Source organism: Juglans microcarpa x Juglans regia, chromosome 5D (assembly GCF_004785595.1).
Source record: "Juglans microcarpa x Juglans regia isolate MS1-56 chromosome 5D, Jm3101_v1.0, whole genome shotgun sequence".
Classification (NCBI taxonomy): domain Eukaryota; kingdom Viridiplantae; phylum Streptophyta; class Magnoliopsida; order Fagales; family Juglandaceae; genus Juglans; species Juglans microcarpa x Juglans regia.
Window position 1 is genome coordinate 23,994,279 of NC_054602.1, and position 16,235 is coordinate 24,010,513.

Sequence of the window (16,235 nt, forward strand, 5' to 3'; positions counted from 1 at the left end):
TTGAGTGTTATATTGATGTGATGAATTTGCTTGAGAGACAGATCTACCCCCTCGGTTGTTATTGAAGGAGTGCCCCCATCCACGTCCCTATCTGCCTCCACGAAAATTTGCACGGCCACGCTGATCCCTATTTCCAGATGTACTGAAATTCACAGAGAGCTCAAGAGAGGAGATAGAACTCCTATTTTGGTGAGAAAATCGACTTTCATGAATAAGAAGCAATTGGTATAATTCATGAGAGGAAAGAGAATCAATCCGTGTAGTTACAGAAGTGATAAAAGCTTCATATGAGGAACCCAATCCATTGAGAAGGAAAGTGACAACTTCCTTGTCAGGAAGAATGTTGCCAGTAGTAGTCAAGGAGTCCACGAGGGAACGTACCTTCCCAAAATAGTCTGAGATTGTTTGGTCACCTTTGGAGAGATTGGTGAGTTGAAATCTGATCTGAAACTCTTTGGCTTGAGAGTGAGAGGCAAACATAGATGCTAGAGAGGTCCAGAGGGAATGAGAAGTTGTTGAGAAAAGTACATGAGCAAGTATGGATTCGGAGAGGGAAGAGAAAAGGACACTCAGAACCAACTAGTCTGTACGCTGCCACGATGAAAAAGCTGGGTTGAGGGTAGGTGTGGGAGTTGTGGGTTTTGCAAGAAATTTGGGAGGAGGAGGAAGTGAGCCATCGACATGAGCATAGAGCTCTTGTCCGTGCAAATAGGCTGAGATTTGCACCTTCCAGAAAAGGTAATTGTCATTTGTTAACTTGATTGTAACAATATGAGAGAAGGAAGAAAGGGTAGAGGATGCAGATGAGACAACTATGGATTCAGAGTGACGTTAGTCGTTTATTGGCTCTGATACCATGTTAAGTGAATACAAGAAAATGGAAAAACTTCTCTGATTTTCATTGAGTGCGTTGAGTGGTATTTATACACAATAAAATAATAAAGAATGCTGGTTTGTTACAAACAACTTGAGAGAAGAAATAACCGATTTCTCTACAGTGCTTATTCTAGAATATTCTTCAAATTCTGTTGTAACGTTGGTGCGTTTTTGTTGTAATGCGTGGCTGATGGCAGTGCTCTTTTTTTCACGCTGGCAGTGATATGCTCGTGATGCCTGCCTCTTGTTTGTGCAAATGCGCAGCAGAGTCACTAAGCTTGATAAACCCATCCATTATCAGTTTTGAAGGGAAGGAGGATTTTTTTAGGATCATGCTTCCCACTCACAAGTTTCTGTACATCCTCTTTTTTGTTACCTTCTCCAATCCAATACCACTTTATGCGAGTTTCTGACTCCTTTATGGTCGAATCATGAAAGATAATAGTCATATGACGAATAAATTGTTGTTTCTGACAAGAACTCAATCAAATGTAGAGAGAGTTTGAGAACTGATGGAAAAGAAAGGAATTCTGAATTGTATTGAAGAATTAATGAAATGAAGTGAAGTTCTAAGTCTGCTATTACATCATATTTATACTGAAAATGTAAACTAACATAATTAACTAATTACATTGTATTGACTATTTTAGCCTTAGCCTTTTCTACTTTGGACTTTAATTCCATATTATCTATATGTGATGCAATACTCCAACACCCCCTCAAGATGAATGTTAAGAATGTTCATCTTGCGAAGGACATGGTGAAAAGGCAATGATCCAAGTGGCTTTGTAAGTATGTCTGCCAACTGTAGCTGAGAGGGAATATAAAATAACTTAATGAGCTTTTCCTGCAGCTTCTCTCGAACTAAATGGCAATCAATTTGTATGTGCTTGGTTCTCTCATGTTGTACTGGGTTTGTGGCAATGGACATAGCAGATTTGCTATCTGTATACAAGAGTGTTGGCTGAGAGTGATCAATTTGTAAGTCTTGTAGTGCATAGATTAACCATTGTATCTCACAAGTTGTAGTTGCAAGAGCTCTGTACTCTGCTTCAACAGAGGATCGACTAATGGTAGCCTGCTTTTTAGACTTCCATGAGATTAGAGAATTTCCTAAGAACACTGCAAAACCAGTTATGTTTTTCCTGCTATCAATGCAACCTACCCAATCACTATCTGAAGTTCTAAAGATGAAGGAAAGAATAAACCTTGTCTAGGAGTAGCCTTTAAGTATCTAAGGACCCGTACTGCTGCTTTGTGGTGATTAATTGTCGGTTTTGCCAAAAATTGGCTCAAAACTTGGATAGAATAGGCAAGATATGGTCTGGTAATTGTTAAGTATAACAATTTGCCAACCAGTTTTCTATAAGCTGAAGGATCTTCATATGGTTCTGAATCATCAATAGTTAGTTTAAGATTTGATTCCATAGGAAATGCTATAGGTTTGGAACCAATGAGGCCAGTATCTTGTAGTATCTAGTGCATATTTTCGTTGGCAAAGAGAGATCCCAGTGTGAGATCTTGCTACCTCTAATCCAAGAAAATATTTCAATAGCCCCAAGTCTTTAATTGTAAATTGATCATCCAGAAATTTCTTTAATAGATCAATATCTTGTAAACTATTACTGGCTAACAGTACATCATCAACATATACTATTAATGCCATAAAGGATGTTGCTGACTTTTTGATGAATAATGAACAATCAGAGTTACCTTGAGAGAAACCATAGCTGATAAGAGAGGTAGACAGTTTTTCAAACCACTGTCTAGAGGCCTGCTTAAGACCATAGAGACTTTTTAAAAGTCTACAAACTTTGTTGTTCTGATTTGGCAGTCCAAGAGGCAAATCCATGTAAACCTCTTCATGTAGTTCACCATGTAAAAACGCATTGTTCACATCTAATTGATGAATGTGCCAATTCTTAATTGCAACAACAGCAAATAGAAGTCTAATAAAGTAATCTTAGCAACAGGTGAGAAGGTGTCAAAAAAATCTAAGCCTTCTTATTGAGTGTAACCTTTTGCTACTAATCTTGCTTTGTGTCTCTCTATTGTTCCATCAGCTTTGTATTTGATTCTAAACACCCATTTACAACCAATGGTTTGTTTATGTTTAGGTAAAGTAACAAGCTCCCATGTTTTGTTTAACTCTAAAGCATCAAGTTCATTTTTCATAGCTTTTTGCCATTCTGGATATTGAGCAGCCTATTTATATGTTTTGGGTTCTAATGAAGTTGTGATAGAAGCAAGAAAAGCTTTATGAGATAATGAGAGTCTATTTGCAGAAAGGAAAAGGGAAATGGAGTAGAAATTACCTTTGCTAGAACCATCAGTAGAAGAGGTTGAAGGAGCTGCATTTGAAGAAACTTGACTACAATAATAATTCTGCAGAAAGTGAGGTGCTTGTCTAAGTCGAGTGGATTTTCTGGGTTGTTCAGGAATATTGGAAATCTGACTGTTCTGAGGTATAGGATTATTGGAAATCTGATTGTTTTGAGGTATAGGAGAATTTTGATGGTCATCATCAATATGTGAAGTTGATAGTATAGGTTGATTAGCAACTGGATTACTATGGAAAATATCACAGCTGTATGGATTTTCTGATGGAGGGAATAGAAAAGAGTGATTTTGAGGATCAGTCGGTACAACTGTAAAAGGAATAATGTTTTCATGAAATATAACATTTCTGGAAATGAAGACTTTCTTAGTATGGAGGTCCATTACTTTGTAGCCTTTTATATCAAAGGGATACCCGAGAAATATGCACTTGACAGCTCTAGGATCAAATTTGTGTCTGTGATGTTGAAGTGTTGAAGCAAAGCAAAGACAACCAAATACTTTTAGATGAGCAAGCTTTGGTATTTTATTGAAAAGCATTTCATAGGGAGTTTTATTTTTAAGAAGAGGGGTAGGAATCCTATTGATAATGTGAGCTGCTGTGAGGACACAGTCACTCCAAAAAGATAATGGAATATTTGCTTGAAACATTAAAGTCCTAGCTGTACTTAGCAAATGTTAATGTTTTCTTTCAACTGTGCCATTTTGATGTGGGGTTTCTACACAGCTTCTTTGGTGTAAAATTCCATTTTTATGGTAGAAATCTGTGAGAATGAATTCAGGTCCATTATCTGATCTTATAACTTTGACAGCAATGTCAAACTGTGTTTTAATCATTTTACAGAAAGTTTTGAGTAGGAATGGAACTTCAGATTTTGTTTTAAGCATATAAACCCAAGTACAACGTGTAAAATCATCCACAATTGTTAAGAAAAATCTATAACCTGAATAAGAAATGGTTCCAAATGGACCTCATATGTCACAATGAATCAAATCAAACATTTTATTAGACTTGCTGTGTGATACAGGAAATGTTAATTTTCTTTGCTTTGCTAAGGGACAAATGTCACATACATTTTGACAATCCATAGAGATAGAAGAATCAAGGTGTTTAAGAGAAGAGAGTCTAGAAAGGGACACATGTCCTAATCTTTAGTGCCATAAGTCTAATGACTTTTGAGAGGCAGCAGAAAAATGAGTGGGACTAGTCTTAGAGTTTGCACAAGCAGGATTGAAGTAATATAAGCCTTGTTTCTCAAATGCAATCCCAATCATCTTCTTCATTGATTGGTCCTGTAAAAGGCAATGAGTACGAAAGAAAGACAAGGAAAGATTAGAATCTTTTGTTAGCTTAGAAATAGATAACAGATTAAAGGTAAAGGATGGTACACATAAGACATTTTGTAAGAAAAGATTATTAGAAATGCAAATTGTTCCTATGTGTGTAGCTAGTATAATCTGTCCATTGGGCAGATTTATAGATGCATTTATTGGTTTAGGAGGAAAACAATAGAATAGGGGTGAACAGATCATATGATCTGTTGCACCAGTGTCTAATATCCAAGAACATTTGGATTTTGAAGTGGAAGAAACTGAGTTGCAAGAAGAATTACCAGAAAATTGAGATGAAGTAACGAGATTACAGGCTAATGTATTCTGGGTATTTGAAGGATTTTGAGATGACTGAGATGGTTGAGAGGAATTTACAATAGCTAGTAGTTTATTAAAATCTTCAGAAGTCAAAGAAACCATGTGAGACTCATTACTGTTTTGATTACAGACTTCATCAGTTGCAATTGCAGCATGGACAGCAGAATGAGTTCTTTTTCCTTTTGGTCCAGTCCACCTAAGAGGGTATCCATGAAGCTGGAAGCACTTGTCCACCGTATGTCCATTGTATCCACAATGTGTACAATGAAGGGTAGATTTCTTGGATTTTTCTTTTGAAAATCTGTATTGGTTTGCTGCAGGATTCGACTGTTTAACCATCAATGCATGAGTTTTAGTAGGAGCTGAGTTGGTCAATTGTCTCTGGCTTTCTTCTTGGAGCAATAAGCAAAAGACCTTAGCCATAGGTGGTAATGGAATTGAAAGAAGCAACTGACTTCTTATGGGGGCAAAAGAATCATTTAAACCAACTAGAAACTTTAGAACATAATCTGCTCGTTGCCTTTGTAATATAAAAGAGAAAAGATCGCATGTACATCTTGATATTTTTCCACAAGTACATGTTGGTAAGGGATGAAAACTGACATATTCATCCCATAAAGTTTTGAAGGAACTGAAATACTCAGTGACAGAGGAAGAACCTTGATTGATACAACTCAAAGATTTTTCAAGATGAAAAACCCTTGGTCCATCACTTCTTAAGTACCGAGTCTTTAATTCATTCCAAAGATCAAGAGATGAATTTATATAGAGCAAGCTATTTCGAATATCTTTGGAAATAGAGTTTATAAGCCAAGAAAGTACCAAGTTGTTAGCTCTCAACCAAGTTGTGTAAAGAACAGATTCAGAAGTGTTTGGAAGTCGAATTGAACCATCAATGAAGGCCACTTTATTCTTGACAGATAAAGCAATGGTGATCGAGTGGCTTCAAGCAACATAGTTATCTCCAGTAAAGATTTATGAGACGAGAAGTGCACCAGGATTATCACTTGGATTCAAATAGTATGGACTTGATGAAATATCTGATGGATTTGTGATAACAGAATCGGTAGAACTTTCATAAGGCATTCCAAGAAAGAAAGATTGAGAATCACAGAATTCAAGAGAAGAGGCTATGCAGAAAAAAATCACTACAAAATCTTGAAGAAGTTGTAATGCAAAGAAGAAAGGAAATATAAAGAGAATGATCAAAAGATGAAAAAGGATGAATCGAGTTCCAGAAAATCAATGTGTGGAATTTCTAATCTGATACCATGACAAGAACTCGATCAAATGTAGAGGGAGTTTGAGAACTGATGGAAAAGAAAGGAATTCTGAATTGTATTGAAGAATTAATGAAAAGAAGTGAAGTTCTAAGTCTGCTATTACATCATATTTATATTGAAAATGTAAACTAACAGAATTAACTAATTACATTGTATTGACTATTTTAGCCTTAGCCTTTTCCACTTTGGACTTTAATTCCATATTATCTATATGTGATGCAATACTCCAACAGCTTCCACTTGATGTTGGTGAATCTATAGAAAAAACGATATTCCTCCTCATCGAAATTCTGAACCAAATTAAAAAATGTAGCATGTCAACATAGCTAGCTTGCTACCTTCGAATTTATAATTGGAAAGCACATTATAAATTACGATTTTTTCTTGATTAAAAGTGCATGGATGAATAGGTTAATTAAAACTGCATGCATGCATGATTCATCAATATGTTTGTATATAGATGCATTTAGAGTCGTAAAAACAACTTTATTACCACGCTCGGTCCTGTTTGTCTGATGTGTACCCTCCGTTTAGATCTACGCTTCCCGCTGGGAGCTGGAGGTATTAGCGCTTTTGCAGCTGTGATGGTGAATGGGAAGGAATTCATTCCCCATAGCCGAATCATGCGGATAGCATTTGGGTGTTCCACCTCACCTTGCGGGTTTATATTCACGACGATAGGCTCATTTTTTAAGTTCCACCCCTCTGTAGTACTGAAGGAGTCATGGCCGATGTCTACTACTTTCGAGAAGTGCTGCATAATGTACCATGGCATGTTGGACTGTAGCATCTCAAATTTGGTCTGCGTATCATCGGTCCATTGCTCCACCATTGGGATCCATACAATTTTATATTGGTCGTCTGTCCTTGTTCCCTCATAAATTGGCTTCAAAATTGAGATTTCTTCAACGGATATGTCTATGTCCGAAATGAATAATAGAATATTCTTCCCTTTCAGCACGTCCAAACTCAGCTGATAATTTTAGTCGAAAGCATTAATAATGAAGTAAACCTAACGGCTGATCGACAAATTTGAAGAACAAAACTATAGCACAATTAATAAAGTTGTAATTAGGGAGGGCCATGGCCTTGATTGTCAATGGATGAGAAAAGACCTTGCTTTACACTTCATTTTAGTATATATTACATATACATATGGATATGTTTGGTTAAGAGAAATTTTAAAAATATTTAAAAATTTTAGAGAACTTTTTTAAATATATTGTTTATATATATATAAGCGTACGCAAAACTTAAATATATATATATATATATATATATTTTAAAATATGTTTTGTGCCATGGTTTATAAAAGTAGATAAGTACTAGATTTCATGAATTATTTGAATATAATTTTTTAGGGCATTTCTTTTTTGTTTTTTGTAAAAGAAGTTTTACAAATGATTGGATGGCAAATATTAAAATTAATACATTGAAAATAGTAGTATTAATGAAGAATATATAAACAATATGAAATAGAGAGAATAATGTTTCCCAATGCATTTAAATTTTCAGGCCTATAACCCCCGAATTAAACGGAACTTGACTCTAGCAATTTAGTTTTATATCTTAAAAATCTCTGTGATTAAACCTTTTCTTAGATTCCACAAGAATTTTTCTTAGAAACTTGAAGCGAAATCTTATATTAATAGAAAATTGTTAAAAAAATCTTGGAAAAAATAAAACATTTAAAGGTATCCTTTAAGGAGACAAGGACTAGTATATATATAAAAGAAAAAATCAAAAGAAAATGCTGAGATTAGAATACATCTCAATAGCTGGCAATAATTCAAGATAATCTAGTTCTTAACGGTTATTAACTCTTTCAATTATATATTAATTAGATGAGCCGAGGATTATATATATAAACAAATAGAATTGGATCATTAAAAATTTCTAAATAAAATATATTGGAGATTTTAAATTTATATACTTTATATTAAAAATATTTTTTTAAACAAACTAAGCATCCCCCTCGATCGTGTGCTATATATTTTAATTTAATTACCGGTGTATAAAATTACTGTGTACATATATATGCAGTTAGCTGCCTAACCTACTACAAGAAAACTGTTTATTTATAACCAGTTAATTCCAGCGAAATGACTATTTACAGCTAAAATGAGTCTGTATTGATCACAAATTGTGACGCCCCGACTCCCACGTACAAAAACAAGAGAATCGTGACGTCAGGATGATGACAACACGGGTCACGCATCCCAACGAAATGTGCTCAAGTGTGTGCAACATGCAAAAGTGCACAATAAAAATCGCAGCGGATAATATAAATAAGTCATCTAAGTACCAGAAATTTAAATACAAATATTCAAAATAAATTATCTTTAAAGAGTTATACCGTAATCCCAATTATATTACAAAGGCAACACATAAATTGATAAAAAACGAAACTCGATAAACAGGAGCAATCCCAGATCACTCCACCAACGGAGCCAAGCTAAGGCTCGTCATCCTCATCTGCATCAAAATCTGCGATACCATACCACAGGTAAGTATAAACCAAACAACTCTCGGGATAAAAACATATTAATGCAACCAACATGCATTCATACGACAAAATCCACTTAGCTATAAAATACCATTTTTCCCAAAAATGATTATTTCCAACACACGCCAAAATTCTATTTTGGCCCAAAAATATAGTCTATCATTTCTCAGAAAATGATTCACACAAACAAACCAATTATCGGATACTGTAGGCGGGAATCGCAGGCGGGACTCTACCACCGTCCCTGCTTACCACCATCCCTACCGCGTGCACCGTAGGCGAGACACAACCACCATCCCTGCTTACCACCATCCCTACAGTTCCTTTCCACACAATGAATATTTATCACACACAATGAATACTTATCAGAGCACTGTAGGCGGGAATCACAGGCGGGACTATACCACCATCCCTGCTTACCGCCATCCCTACCGCGTGCACCGTAGGCGGGAATCGCAGGCGGGACTCTACCACCATCCCTACAGTCTCTTTTCCTTTTTCTCAAACCAGTCAATCCAGTTGTTTCAAACACACTCAAATCATTTCACATGAAAATCTAATTTTCAGATAAACACATGAACATGTATGCAATCATGTGAAAACCCAGTTTTCATTTACAAACATGAACATGCGTGCAAATATGCCATATACATGAAACAACACCACAACAACTAACAATTCACAATACCAACCAAACACACAACTCTGTCCATAATCCATCCGACCCCCGAACTCCTCGGACTGAGTCTGGCATGTCCAACCAGATCACAATAATATGTGTTAGTGCAAAAATACATTTAAATCACGAAAGTTCTTGGGAAAAATACTTATAGTGCTATATAATAATTTTCGAAGGATCACGAAGCTGCAAGAAGTGGCGGCTCAGCAACGTAACAGTGTAAAATACACTGTGGCTGTGGGTCTCAAAAACTCACTTTTCAACGGAGACAAACTAAGACCCGAAATTGATAGGGTAGGGCCTAGAGAGGTCAGTGAAGCCAATGGTGGTGGTGGTTTGTCGTAGGTGGCGGCGCAAATGGTGGTTTTAGGCTAAAAATACCCAAATCGGAAATAGGGTTGGATGTGCTTCACCGGTGACGGATCGGAGCTGAGGTTGGGTCCATTGGGTTGCTAGGAGGTCAAGGATGAAGTGGTGAAGAGATGGTGGCCAGAGGTTGCGCGGCGGCGGCGAGGGAGCTCAAAGAGTGCCGCGGCTTTGCATCATGCGAGGGAGGCAATGGCGGCGAGGGAGGAGCTGGAAATGGAGGGGAATGGCCGCTAGTGGGTGGAGGAGGAGGAGGAAGGGGCGGTGAGGTGCACGGTGGTGCACAGCGGCGCAGAAAGTCTACAACCCGTATGAGTTTGACACAGCCAGCGGGGAGAGAGAGAGAGAGAGAGCGTGGGTAAGGGAAACCGGAGTGGGGAAGATCGCCGGAGTGTGGGGAAGGAGGTGGGATGGGCGGTGTCGCCTAACGGAGGTGCATGGCGACTGAGCGAGCGACGGAAAGCACGGGGAGAGAGAGGGAGAGCTAGTCGTGCACGGGGAAGAACAGAAGAAGAAAAGAAAGAAAGGAAAGAAAAAGAGAAAGAGAAAAAAAAAAGTGGGGAAAAGAAATGAGGTCCAGTCCCCACATCTTGAGTCATAAAAATGATCCAACGAAAATGATTTCAAAACAGTAGCTCAATTAAAATAATTTAAACGTAATGATACAATGCAAATAAAATAATTAAATCCAACAATCAATTAATTTAAAAGAAGAACAATGTAAATGCATAACAATAAATAAATATTAAGAAAACATAACAATTTAATTTTCACAATTTAAAGATCATAAAATAACCCATTTAAAATATCCGATAATTATAAAATAAGAGAATAATTTTTTTGAATTATTAAAAATAATCCTTCAGTGAAAATATATTAAAATATGGGGTGTTATACAAATAGTCTTTTCGTCACAATTAAATGGCCACAAAAGTCCGATTTTCTTGTAGTGACCATTTTGTTGGTAGAACCATCGGTAAGTACTCGCTACAAATTCTCCTCCGCAAAAATCATCGCCTTGAAGCCCTCCAGGATTTTCTTAGGTATTTCCGGAACTCTCTCTTTTTGCTGATATTTCTTCACTTCCTCTGCAGTGAACACGAATACCAGGCCAGTCAGCGTTAATTGTGCATGGCCCATAAATATGTTTAAGCCATTTTGTTCCCTCAAGAACTAAATCGTCAACCCAAGTAAATATGCATGGCTGACCTATTTGTTGATGGCAATCCTTTATGTTCTTCTTTAGTAAGTTGAGGTTGAGGTCCATTTTCTGAGTCAAGGGAGATAGTTCCAGTTCCTTGTCGCTGAAATCAAGCAACAATGGTCAGCTTGAAAACAAAAAAATATGTTTGTTATTTTCCCTCCGTGTGGAGATCTAAGCAATCACTTTTAAGGATCGAAAGGATATATAACGGCAAGTACAGCACGTGTAATAGACAAGAACTTACTTATTATCGCTACTGAGATAAAACATCTGAGTCGTGCAAGCAACAACAGTTATGATAGCGCAATAGGCATGTAGTGGGATACAATCCTTGGCAGTTGTCAATGCAAGTATATTTCCGTGGGTATCTGCCAACTTAGATAGCCTTTCCAACTCAACAACGAATTCGATTACTTCCAACGTGTCCTTGATCAGATTGCTAACCTCACCAATCTCTTTCTCCCATTTTTGAAGGTCCGGGCGCTTTAAGGGCAGATCAAGTACAAGTACTTTTTCGATTCCCACTGCTTTTTCCAGTTGGTCCAATGAGTCTAACTGTGAAAGGGTCCAGAAATCTCCATAGTCCAAAGCAAAAGCTGCAAGAGTCAGCACTGCCTTTGCTGCCCATGAATAATAGCTTGAGACTTTCTTAAGTATCGACATTGATGTTTTTCTGAGTTCGCTTGCCCCATCGGGAGACTTGGCTGCGAGCTAACATTACACAATTTCTTATCATGGAAAAAATGCTAATCATGTGTGGACGGGGAGGGAGGGAGGGAAAAGAAACAATAAAGAAACGTATTTTTGCATGATTTTTTTTTTTTTTTTTTTTTGAAATTACGTAGGTACCTCAGAGGAAATTTGCTCGAGTGTGCACGATAGATGATTGTATATGTACTCTTCCATATCCCAAAACTCTTGTCCCCCCAGGTTCTCCAAGTCCAGGTCTTGAGTACCCTATTGAAATCCACGAGTAATTTTATTCAAGAGAAAATTTAAGAGTATATGAATAAATAAAATAAAAACCAAATTAAACAAACTATCTTTCCACACGTAGAATAAATGTATTAAATTCCTTATATATGGTCATCCCTTTTATCATTACGGTGTTTGGATCCTGCCTCTGGGCTGGAAGATAAAATGGAGTAGTTCAGAGGATCAGAAAATAAAGCGAAAACATAAATCTTATAAATACCAGTAAAGCATTGTTGACAGTATGGGTTGCGAGGTAAAGCACTTCTTTGATGTGAGTGAAAAGAGAAGTAGGATCAAAATCTTGGATAGGAGGAAGATGGGTTTCATAAATCTGATTCAGGAGCTGGCCGTCGGACATGGATATGATCAGGCTCAGGAGCACGCCATTACTGCAGGGTTGCTGATCTCGATCTAATATCTCATTGCTTGACATCGTATATGTTGTCTTCTACAGATAAATGGATTCGATGTTAGAAATTCAAGTTTTGGGAAGACGATAAAAGTTGGGATTGTGTCGTTAATTGTGCAGAGACGTGCCCTGTTTATAGCAACGAGAAGTTGAGAACAGGTCGCAAGAGAACACACTTGAGTCTTCACTTTAGGCTTGAGACTTCGTGGGACCCACTGACATTCTCGCTATTTCTCTCCAAAAATATCCCAACTCTCTCTCTATTTCTCTTTTCTCTCAAAATGTAACGGGACTCACTGATACTCTCTTTCTATTTCTCTCTCTCTTTCTCTTTAATTTGTGAGATTCATTGACAGTCTCTATTCCTCTCTCTTTCTCTTTAATTTGTGGGACCCATTGACTCTCTCTCTTCCCCTCTCTATTTTTCCTTGAGTAATGATATACCCACAATATTTTGTACAACACATTGTACAATAATATGTTAAATGAGGGGTATTTTTATAAAACATTTTCCTTTTTCCTTTGATGTATTTGGTGCAGAGACAATTTCCGTTTTTACTATCAGGTAAACGGTATAAAATAACGGTGAGACGTATTTCTTTTACAATTTCTCATAAGTATATCTAAATTCATTTTAACATTTAAAAACATTTTAAGCTCACCCTAAGTAAATCACATCAAACTCATTCAACAATCTCAACTCACTACTATTTATAAAAAACTCAATTTATCTTAACTCATCTCAGCATCCAAACCCACCTTATATACAAACATATCTCATCTCATCTCATATATCTTATCATTACAAGTTTCTCAAATTCTCATACAAAAATATAATATATAATTTTACTTTTTCAAATTCTAAAATAAAAATATTATTTAATACAATCAACAAACTTCAAATCGGTTGTTTCTAAAGGATTCCGGAGCTAAGTAGCCACACTTAACACTAGTGGGTGCAACACATTGAAAAGACAGTGAAGGCAAATTGCAAAGTATCATATTGAATTAGACGTATTCACACCCAATCAAAAAACCGACAATGTGATGTGGTAACTAGCAAGGAGCCCACGGTTCTTTGGGTGGCCATGAGGTGTCCACCCACATTGTTATATGAAATGAGATTACAAGTGATTAATAAGAGATGAAACTTTGTTATATTGTTACTTTCTTACATGTTTACAAGATCCATGTTTTATAAAAAGAACCCATATGGGAAAAAATGTGTTTTGTCAAAGTACATGTTCATGCTTATACATTCATACTCATAGTTTACCTTATACATGTTTATGTTATCTTTATATTTGTTTTTTGTTTAAGTTGTTAAGATTTCTTGAAATCTCACTATAATAATTTTCACTACCATTCCCCTCAGAATTGGAAAAGTTGTGAATGATAAGAAGATAACAATGGGGAAGCGCAGGCGTGAGGATCCCCCACCCCGCCGATAGTTAAAGACATTTCTTGAAGTTTCCGTTAAATCTCAAGTGGGGTCTCGGGGCATCAAAGCGCCACATTGATTGTATTAATTAATGATATTGAATTATAATTATTATAGTATATAAGACATTTATATATACAAAAGCGCCTGGGCCAGGTTTTCTTTGTAACCCTAAAAGCTATTTTCCTGTAATAATTATTTCTACACAGCAAGAGACCAGGGCTCCTAATAAAATTGGGTCTATCATCATCTTTTTTAGAAGATAAAGTGACCATACGGGTGCTACACAAGTCCACTTGAGCCGTGTGTCCCTACCGATTACCGCATCACAACACAGGTGTCTATACCAGCTGTGAGTGCGTTAATACGTACTCCACAGTTGTTATGGCCTCATGAATTGCTTGTGCCATACTTGCTGTGGACACACATAAAATAAAGTGTGGCTCCATCGACGTTAGTGTCTAGCGCGCTCTAGTGACCAGTTAGTTAAGCCCCATTCGCAACCTGTTGACTGTACTTCGTCAACCTAAGAAATTTCACACCTATTTAGACACTCTAGTGTGAACAAAGGAGTTCCACTAGGATATTACCCTATCCTAGCGCTTAGGGTCGTAATTGACATGAATAACTTAATTGGCATATATGACATTTCGTAATGTGACATGACATGAACATGACATAAAAGACAGAAGTCCTAACGTAGCGTAATGTGACATGAAAGTAAAAAGACAGACATGACATACTTTGAGACATAAATGTATCAAACAACATTCCATAACATGGCATACATGTAACAGACAATATTTTGTAATATGCTGTAACATGTGACAGTGAATATTACGTGACATGACATACATGTAACAGATGGCAAACTTAATGTGACATACTTGCAACATTTAGTAACATGAGACAAAATATATTGTGTAACATATAAGTATTTCGTGACAGAATAATTCGTGTAATAGATAAACATGTGATGACATGACATGGCATGGTATGACATATATAATAACATATGAACATAAACTGTAGTTCCCTTACCCATCGCACATACATAGTAAACTAATAATAAGTTCAGAGCTAACTTACCTCGTTGGTTGATTTCTACGAGAATAAAGTGCAAAACACGAGGAACTGTAAGAGGGTATTCTAAAAGTTAGAAATTTAATTACTAACAATTAGAAATGTGAAAAGAGACAATTTAGAGTAAAATTATCATTTTACCCTCTACATGTGGAAAAATGACCATTTTACTCCTAAGTTAAGGATTTCACATCCTAACTCTAAAAATTACCAAAATTTACATTCCTCATGTAAATTTTGTCCTAGATTCAAATATCAACTCATAAAAATTTAAAACCATTCACAACTATGGAAAACTCACAATGGCTTAAACATTCATAGGTCAATTCTTTTGATTTTGGTTGCAATTTCTTCCATCTTCAAAACCCATGATTAAACCAAAATTTTGTAACAAGGATCTTCCTATCCTAAGTTTAAAAACACACTTAAAATATCTATTAAGAAAAAGCTAATCATCAACATCAAACTTTTTGTAAGAAGACCCAAACATTTTAACAAAAAGTAACTCTTAAATCACAAGTTTTGACCTTAATAAAAAATCTCCAAGAATTCCAAAAAAATAAAATCTTACTTCTAACATATTCATAACATCATCCGAAGATCAACCATGCTTTAAATCATCAAACAAAAGTCACAAAACAACACTTGGAGTTTTTGGTTTTACACTTTTCTCTCAACCAACTTTGATCAATCTCTTGATCCATGGCTAAAAGACATGTGATCTTCAAACTAAAACATCACATGGTTTAAAAATATGTCCTAAAGAAGATCCAACCATCAAACTTAAAACCACATGGATAAAACTCAATAAAACATGGTTGTAACCCAAAAACATAAAATATTAGGCCTAACCGAAATCCTCTTACATAGAAAAATAATATCTTTAAAACTAATACTAAATATCTTTAAACTAACATCCTAACATGTATATAAGAGGCTTAGGATCATCACATAAAAATATCAAAACCTTTGGAATAAGATTAAATCACAAAATATTCAAACTTTCACAAAACAAAAACTATTTTTCCACTTCCAGTTTTCAAGTTCCTAGATCTAAGGAAATCTATCATCAAAACCTTTATTCATGCAACAAAACCTCAATGAACATTCATAAAAACATGCTAATAACACTCCATAAAATTTTCGAACCAAGATATGTCCATTAGCTTGGTCAAAACTTCCACAACATAACATACTCTCTCGTTTCACGCCCAGAATGACATTTTCATGGTTAAAAATACTTTTGACCGATCAAATTAGTATGGAATGAGACTAATAAGATATCTACGGAAACTAAGCTCAAAGAAGAACAACTTTTATGAAGGAGTAATCATAATAAAATACATAAAAATGGTCTAAAATCTCTACGTAAAAATACCCAGAAATCTACCCTAGTGAGCTCTTTTGAGTTTCTGTCTAAGAACGG

General features: G+C 36.0%; 1 protein-coding gene across 2 annotated transcripts; it reads right to left on the minus strand.

Annotated features, from left to right (window-relative positions):
- Positions 1-6,378: 6,378 nt before the first annotated feature.
- On the minus strand, positions 6,379-12,402 carry LOC121264007 (protein SIEVE ELEMENT OCCLUSION B-like). Of its 2 annotated transcripts, XR_005940434.1 has the most exons (7): positions 12,097-12,401; positions 11,751-11,858; positions 11,146-11,612; positions 10,907-11,001; positions 10,652-10,785; positions 6,640-7,119; positions 6,379-6,436 (listed from the first exon to the last, which is right to left on the minus strand). XR_005940434.1 is itself a non-coding variant. In XM_041167025.1 (6 exons), exons 1-5 carry the CDS (start codon positions 12,307-12,309, stop codon positions 10,685-10,687), a joined length of 984 nt encoding a protein of 327 aa, XP_041022959.1. In that variant the 5' UTR covers positions 12,310-12,402; the 3' UTR covers positions 8,080-8,202; positions 10,652-10,684. The 2 variants fall into 2 exon arrangements, 1 of the variants encoding a protein (XP_041022959.1); XM_041167025.1 differs by lacking the exons at positions 6,379-6,436; positions 6,640-7,119 and adding an exon at positions 8,080-8,202 and having other exon boundaries at positions 12,097-12,402.
- Between the last annotated feature and the right edge of the window lie 3,833 nt (positions 12,403-16,235).